Here is an 8,791-nt window from a genome sequence, read left to right on the forward strand (position 1 = left end):
CTGAGGATCCCCCTGCTGAAGTGTCTTACACACACCGCTCACAATCTGCGGCCAGGAGAAACACGACGGGAAGTGGTAGTGGAATGAGAGCGAGCGAATTGGGGGGAGGGGGAGTGGAGAGGGGGAGGATGTCCCCGGGATGTGGCCCAACGAGGGCGGGTCAGAGGCGGGTCAGAAAGTTCTTCGTTCTGTTGCTGCCAGCCCCTCCAAACCACACACAAATGAAGACGGAACGAAATACCTCGACACACGACGGCCCCGAGTCCCCTAATGCGGGGTGCGTGAAGGTGAAGTTCTTGATAACTGTGGTGGTTGTGATTCAGAGAGTTGTCGTACGGCAGCAGGACACCGAAGAAGGCACGGCTAGATTGTTGACTTTAATCCTCTCTTCCTACTGCCACTGCCTTGTGAACCCAATGCGCCTTACACGCAACATAAAGGACACCCATGAGTCAAATTTGATCAGCAACGAATATACACAAATCACGACAGCCTCTTCCACACATCATTACGAGACCCCCCTCCATACGTACATACAGGCACACGGAGACGTCTACTGTATACTCGGTATTATTGGTGTGCTTTTTAATCCTGAAGTGTTTAAGATAAGTTGAGCCGCCGAGAAGCGCAACGCCGCCATCAATCCACCCCACCCGAAGAAGGCAACACCACAAACCACAAAAAACAGCGGGGCATGAAATGCGACACAGAATACGCCTAAGAAACACGCCGAACAGCCCACTTCACCTCGCACCACCACGCCGTGACACGCCACGCCAGGCCACGACACACACACACACACATACATACATGCACACACACACACCACACCACACCGCACATCCTACGACAACTGAGCTACTTGCCATCACGTTACCATCTTCCACCAACCGACACCTCAACGACCTCAACTGTAACCCACTAACCGCTATGACCCACCCGGAGACAGAGCTCAGCTCCGTCGGCGTTGCTGGCAGTCAGGTTCAGTCCGGGGACCCGCAGAGTCCGGCGCTTGACCTTGTTGGCCGCATTGGGTGGTGTGTAGATGCCGACGGTGGCGGTAGGCACGCCATTGAGGGTGGCGGTGAAGCGCGCGTTGCGCACATCGCACACGGGATCTTGGGGGGGGGGGTAGTGCGGCAGGCGCCACGTGCAGGACGTGGGAAGGGAGGGTGGAAACGAAGAGCGGGGGGAAAGAGCGGGAGGAAAGAGCGGGTATCGTCAAATGTAAGCAACAGTGATTGAGGTCCAGGTCCCAGGGGGTTTCATCAGGGGGTTTCATTACAGACACTACCCTATGAAGGGGGAGGGGGGCAGGAAGTGCACAAGTAGAAGGACTTGATGAGTACCAGGAACTCGCTTCACTGCTCGCCCCCAGACGGGGGGATCAGGGGAGGGTTGAGGGAAGGAAAGGGGCCGCGCGAGTTGGACCACACGGAAGGGAGGAGCGATTGAAGCTCTCGAAGTCGACCAGGGAGAAAGACTGAAAAGAAGAAGGGAATTTACTTGTTGGCAATAAGCTGAGCGGTCAATTGTTCCTAGCCACCCGACCTGTTGCCTCGTCGGCGGGGGAAGTAAGCCCAAACGCTCAAGGGCAAAACCCCAGATGCCGCGCAGAGCCAAAAGGGTTCCTAAATAAAGAGGAAATGTCGCTGGCGATGTGTGGCAACATCCTATCGGCAGTTATACAGTTATGGCGTACAGTGCCGTACAGGGCCAGGCAAGGACCGCGGCGTGGCTCCATTCCGTGCCAAACTCATCACAGCTGAGATGGCGCAGTAAGGCTCGGGTTAGTGCCATGCCGTACAGGTCACCAAGGCCGGTCCTCTACACCAGCATGGTGCGGTACAGAGGACAGTGAGGTACTGTACGGCGCCTAGCAGATCAAAGCACTGCACGGTACGGTACGGCACGGCGAAATTTATCACGTGAACGCGCTCTGCACCATGGTGCAACACTCCACACCACGACGATGCGAGTGCAGTGCAAAACACACACAGCACGCCCTTTTCTCCCAACCGGACTCCCCAACCGGACTCCCCAATCGGGGACTGAGAACACCCTCAGTAGAACACCCGCTCGCAGCGCGCCGAGGTACAGGGTAAACGTCTGAGGACCATCTCCTTCCCCTAGATCAGCAGCATCCTCACATGGTCAAGAGACAGAGACCTCGTCAACACCGCCTCAACATCAACCATATGGCGCCAAACAAGAACAAAATTTCAACCCCTGATTAAATAACCCCCGTCTGACGCCACCTTCCATAGGAAAAACAGAAAACAGGTAGGTGGGTGTCCACATATAAATACTGAAGAAACGGTAACAACAACCAGGATAGCACTGCTGGGCTGATTGAAAACGCCATTAGAGTGCAGCTTGAAAGAGTGAAGAAGCCTACGACGCACCGAGTGTATCGAAGAGGGGAAGGAGGAAGACGAGGAGGAGGAGGAGGAGGGCGACGAAAAACACAGAGTTGTGGAAAACACAGGATCATCTGCTAACCAGGCGCCGCCTACAAAATCACCATCACTACTGAGAGAGGCCTCCCCCTCCGGCGGGGGCGGGGGCGGGGGCGGGGGCGGGGAAATCAAAACACATCGCCTGATAGCAACGTTGAATGCCGAGGTGGTCCCCGGAGGCTTCCTCGTACAGGGTTGTACGGTTTCCGTACGGTACGAAGAATGAAATAAGAATATTAATTATGCTGTCACCCGAACCCGACACCTCCTGGATACCACAACACATCAACAACAACATTGCGTGATATGCATGATATGCATGATGACATGGCCGAGCGATAAACCCGCGCCAGGAGGCGCAGGCCGTAAGTGAAAACCGCAGACAAACCCCGCGCACTCGTGCGAAAAAAACAAACAATCCCAAACAACCCTAAAACCCTCAACATTACCATATGGCCAAGTTCGCTAGCGTCAGATACGACATTGTTATCTTTCTCCCTGTCAACAACCAGTCACAATAATCACAAGACCTCCATACAATAGAAACTATACATTAACAATAGCCGTTTCTCGGTGCTGCACGATCACGCCATTCACATTTGCGTGGGAGATAAACCTTCCAAAAAGAAGCAAACACCCACATACCGGGATCCGGGGGGACCGGAACGCATATTGGCTGAACTGCAAGCTGCAGTATCCCTGACATGACGTAATCGCAAGTACGTCGCAAGAATCGTACGATACGCATTATCAAATCGAAACCACCACGGGGGGTTTTCACTGGTTCGGTGTTAAAAATGCCGAACGAGTTTGCGCGGGTGGGCTTCGGAAACCTGTCAGGTCCGTTGTTAGAACGACAGACACCTGGTACGGGGCCCAGGCTGCCGACGTGTGTGTGTGTGTGTGTGTAGTACATTTCCGCCGCTTTCTTCCTCGAAAAAGCTAGCTGCCTTTCGTCATTGTTTAGGAGGCTTCCGGGCTCGTGGAGCCTCTTACTCCTCCTCCTGGCATTCTTTCTCTATGATTGGTGTACACAGTCCCGTTGGGTCGCGCTGAAAAGGTACTCTGACGCACAGTCGTACGCCCTTTCAGCGTGCTGATGATTGTTGTGTGGATCTGGATCTGGATCTCTCTGTGCTGCGACACAGATTGTGATCCCTTCGAACAACACTTGTACGGCAAGACGTCTTATCTAATGGACAACGAATCAGCAGCATGGAAGGGAAAGCCTTAAGCAGGGTCTTTTTAGGAAAGCCCTGTGAGGGGCCCTAGCAGGGGCAGTTGGGAGGTGGTGGGCAAGGAGTTAATGGCAATGTAAATAATAATTTCGGTTAACCGTCTGGCCTCATCACTGGTGGCATCATCGTCCCACGACAGTGATGATGGCAAACACACGCAGACACAGATCTACTCTGGGTGGGTAGGATCACGGAGGTGGTGGAGGTAGAGGGGGAGGTCAAAGTCAGGTCACACACTCAAGGCTTCACATGATGCCAGGAGTGGAAAAAGATCGGCGGTGGTTGTGCCTGCGTGGCTGGTGCTTTGTCTGGAAGTTGCGCAAGTGCTGGAAGCTATAGGACCGCCGCCGCGCTCAGTGGCAATTCTGAATCTAACCCCGATCGAGGCCAAGTAGATGCAGATTTAGATCATCTGCCTTTCCTATCCATGTTCCTCTGAGATGTCCTCCGCTGCGGGGGCAGGAAAGATGTCCCATCCAGAACGCGCTAAGAAAAGAGCGCCAGGTAGCCACCAGTAATCAAAGCGTTATTTAACATCTGTTTAGAGACTCGTATGATTATTATGTGAAGATGGACTATTCTTGAACGTACCAACGTCAAACTCGAACTTGGCGATGCTTGTGTTGCAACATGGACTCCTGACCGTGCACTGAGCCTCATCTGCCTTAATCCTCCAACAGTAGACATTAGGAGAAGGACGGGTAGTTACGGGCAGTGTTGAGTACACGCTTGACGACAAAGAACGCTGGCAAGTCGCGTAAGGGAAGCCAGCCAAGGAAGACGTTGCGTGGATCAGTGGTTGGCCATGAGATACCGCCCTGCAAATCAAGGATCACCAATCAGTATACTAAGAAAGAAATAATCGCACCTCCAGTGCGTTGCGAAAGCATGCATAGCTTCCCACCGTCCACGGCCGTCGAAATGCAATCACAGAGCTCCTGAGCTCAACTTACCCGAGTGCCAGCAGGGCTGCGCCAAGCAGCAGCACCCGCATTGGATGGTTGTTATGGCCCAGTAGAAAGATGGGGCCTCGGGCCGAGGCTCGCTACTCGTGTCAGTCTGGTCCCCGAACTCGAAGCCCAGCAATATGAATCGCCGCCAGAAACTAAAGAATCTTTATGTCATACCAGTAGAGGTACTTTACAGCATTGAGGCCTGCACGAGAACGCAGCCCGCTCGGTTGAGACTACACGACAAGTGTTCACGCACAGCCCAAATAATGCCCGACAACCAAGCAGGCGCTGCTATTCAATGCAGATCCTTACAATGAAACCAAAGCCCGCGGATTACTACCTGTTCCGCGTGGGAATGCGAGGACAGACCTGGGCCGTACACAATCCTTGGATGCCCGGCCACGTTCTCACGCCAGAACAAAACTTTTCGCCTTTATCTGCATTATGAACCGTTTAATTTGGGTGAGACACGGGCCCCAGCATGCAATGCCAGCCATAGCGGGTACCGTGATACCCATGCCAGACTTACTTTAGATCAGGTAAATCTATATGTTTAATAGGTTACAATACAAATATGTATTTATATTACAAAATGAGCTTGACAGCATACCGCCCGCCAAGACCGTACGGTTGGTACAAAAAATTCATTCATGACAGGATGTAATGAGACTGATAATTTATTGCAAGTTTTTCAGCTTTGTCTACTTGCCTGCAAGACATTCCCTACCTCCCGAAGCGGCTTAGCAGTGTGAGAAGAGTACAGGTACGCGATATCCCCAAGCGACCAGGCAAGAGAAGCACATACATGTCATATGGCTACTCTGGACATATCTAAAGCAAAGCTCAGAAGATGATTAGTGCAATTTCCGAAGATGCTGAATGGGAACGGGCGTCAGCGGGTCAGGTACTTATCCGCGCTAGGGAAACCATGTTGTGCTGAAAAGATACAAAATTCTTATAGCTGGCAACCTGTCCAGAACGGGGTAAGCTAACTTTGCACTTTTTGGTTGCGGCGAAAACGAAGATATACGCACGCGTGATGCACAAAAGTACCCCCATGTAAGATAGAAGAGAATATTTTGCCTTACTGACTTTTGCCCTGCTCTACATATAAGCACGCGACAGTGGCCTTTCTTAGTCGGGTGCAAAAGCTATCTATATGTGGGAAATTCGCTTTCTGTGCGCTAGACCTTCTTCACATGCAGCAACATGTAAATGCATAGTTTCATGAAAAAGACGGAAGCTTAAGAAGCTACGATGGGTGGACGCAATTGTGTTCCGGTACAGCGACCCACGGACCGCCGACGACTACGGAGCATTGAGTTTGTGAACGCAATATGCCACGTGTGAATCCAGTTGATCTGTTACATGAAGTTGCAGCCCTAGCCCTGGACAGCTGAATATCTCTTGTGCCGCAGTAGAGAGGCAACGTGGCAGCAACGAAAGCGCGGGCAGACAGCAAAATAGCAAGCTACATTATACTTCATAAAACTAAAAGAATTAAGGGATGACGATCATACATCCTTTGGTCTCGTGTGCTCCGTATCGCCACCTACCGTACCATTCGAAGTTCCCAGGGCCCCAAGTACAATAAGAACGGGGTCACCCATTCTAACCCGTAACAAGGTAGGAAAACAAAAAGCGATAAACAACTAAGATACTGATTATATAATCTGTGAAATGCCCTTGCTTCGTCAAGCGACATTTTGGGTCGCTGCTGTCGTCCCCGACGAAATGACAGCTCAGCAAATAACATGATATCTATCGCAATTTGATATTGATACAAGTTAAGCTGTATATGAGTAAGATTGTTCAGGTTCAGCAGCATCGCTTCGTAAGAATTTAGGTTTTCCATTCTTGGGCGTGACATCGTGACAGTTTTGGCATTCACTGCTACGAAACGCTTTTCAAAGATTCTAGCATACTGTACATGTCTCACATCCATGGTGGAGGGTGCTTATGCGTCGCCGCTTGCAAGCGAAGCCGAGTCCGCGTGCGAGCGTGCCGACATCAACCGCAAGCGATGGCTATTGTACTAGTGCCTGGCTCTTGCTTGCTGAGATCATGAGGCACTGCCTTCTTAATGTTGACTGTTCACATTATCACCCAATAGAAGAAGACTTAAGAGGTTTAGGTCCCGAGTTCCACGCTGTCAGTACATAGCGTATAATCTTTAGCTAAAAATGATGATTCTACCTTAACCCCTCTGGCGTCCGCTCATCTCTACTCGACATGATATCAGGTCTCCTCCATGACCTTCCGGGTTCCCGGGCGGCCATCACAGGATTCACCGCACGTAGCCCTAGCTCCCATTTAAACGCTACGCCTTCTAATCTAAGCTTAAGGCAATGGAAGGCTTCCACAGCATCCATATCAAATGGACATATATCATAAAACAACGTCCCTGGTGCGATTGTATCTATGCACCCCAACTCCACATTTTTAACACGTGGTTTGTGCGTCAGAGGCAGTGCTGTTTCACCATTACTGCGACCTTATAAGCGATTTATATTATTGACGTTGCCTAACTTCCAGTTTGCAATGTGCTCACATAGCGTAATTAAGAAGAGGGCTGAACTATGTTGCATGCTCTAAACATGCCTACCTATCAATTCTCCATATACCCGCGTTAAGATAAAACAGTTCAGCTATTTATGGAAACAACTGATCTCATCCAGCGCTAATGCCCGATGCTTAATCCCTCCCAAAGCTAGCCTCTGTGCTTCTACTCTCTTCCATGCCACGCCTTCCACCCAAAGCTTTCGGCACTCACCTTCTGCAATAAGCATAGCTCCAACACCGATAAGGACTGCGTAACCAGAAGCACGCCGAGATTGGGCGATTTAGTATTTGGCGCTCTTGCCTGCCGATCATCCCCTCGGCGCGAAGCTCCAACTGATCCCGTGTTAATGGGGGAGTGGGCGGGGGGGATCATCCACGCCGGCAGCGCGCTGCGTGGATAACATTTATTCGCGTCAGGTTAGCTCTGCGCACCTGTGCACAACATGCATTTGCAGTGACTTACATGTAAGTGGCTTCTGCAGCCGCCATGAATAGGAATGTATGAATGCGTTCCGCCACTAGAGCCGACACTGAACCTGATCCTTAACGTTCTATGGATAGGCTTGCGGAACTTTGTAAAATAATAGAATAGTCTCAAACCAAGAAGAAAATGGAGCGAAGAAAACGAGCTTTATCATAAGCATTGCTTTTGGTACTGGATCGATTCGCTAGCTTCGCGCAGGTTCCGTTCGAATGGGCGGGATCGCTTTCGATTGTGCGGGGTCACCTTACCCTTCGAAGACTTGCATTTATGTATCAGGGCAATTATGATATGCGACATATACATTTATTCCTACCTGAAGAGGTGGAGGTAATGATAAGGCCTTATGGGCCCGATGCCTTCGCGGCAAAAGATCCAAAAACAATATACACAATATGCACTAAACTCTCAGAATGCGATACAGCTCAAAGAACATAAATAATTACTACCCAAAAAGGACATAAATGTGTTCCTGCGGCAGAAGTCACGGTTGCCCGTTGCTGGTTGGCGGTTTAAGAAACAAGACTGCTGGTACGGTTCTTACATGCAACGATATTAAATTACCGCAACAATGAACCTTCTGTCCTAACAGAAAATATGCATAATTGCCCGACGTAGGGCCCTGCAAGGTGCTCGATCTTGTTTGGCCAAAATCGGCACAAGGCCCAAACCATAATTGCGGCACAAGGAATGGCCTAAGTAAAGGATGAGCCAGACGCTAGCGTACAATGCGAGCGCAAGTATATTTCCTGGATTTTAGAGCTAGGGGCGAGGTTCATAGTGCTGACGACGCTGATAAAGAGGAAGTCCAACAACTAGAAGTTCGAAAGCCTAAGGAGGAGGAATCTGCTGCTGTCCATAATAATGAAAGCAGAAGATCAGACACTGGCAGGAAAAGAAGATGACAGGAAGCAGTACGGCAGGTTTTCGTGTAAAGCGTATTCCCAAGCGCCGCGCGCACTTGCTCGTACTGGCAACACCACGCAAGACCGCGCGCCCGCACGAATCACCGCAGCCAAAGCTCCCGTCTATCACACACCTTGTACACAAAGCCAATTCCAAGTGCCTCCGCAAACCTCATCTCCGGAAACCTCATCT

At 50.8% G+C, this 8,791-nt stretch overlaps 1 protein-coding gene across 1 annotated transcript in view; it reads right to left on the bottom strand.

Annotated features, from left to right (window-relative positions):
• VOLCADRAFT_99917 (uncharacterized protein) overlaps positions 1-4,691 on the bottom strand; it is a gene marked incomplete at both ends in the record, with an annotated part of 7,547 nt that extends 2,856 nt beyond the window's left edge. The window contains 4 exons of the mRNA XM_002958592.1: positions 43-45; positions 940-1,118; positions 4,289-4,368; positions 4,651-4,691. Coding sequence (XP_002958638.1) covers positions 43-45; positions 940-1,118; positions 4,289-4,368; positions 4,651-4,691 — 303 coding nt within the window. The remainder of the gene's footprint in view (positions 1-42; positions 46-939; positions 1,119-4,288; positions 4,369-4,650) is intronic.
• Positions 4,692-8,791: the final 4,100 nt, after the last annotated feature.

The sequence above is a fragment of the Volvox carteri genome, assembly GCF_000143455.1.
Source record: "Volvox carteri f. nagariensis unplaced genomic scaffold VOLCAscaffold_99, whole genome shotgun sequence".
Taxonomy (NCBI): Eukaryota; Viridiplantae; Chlorophyta; class Chlorophyceae; order Chlamydomonadales; family Volvocaceae; genus Volvox; species Volvox carteri.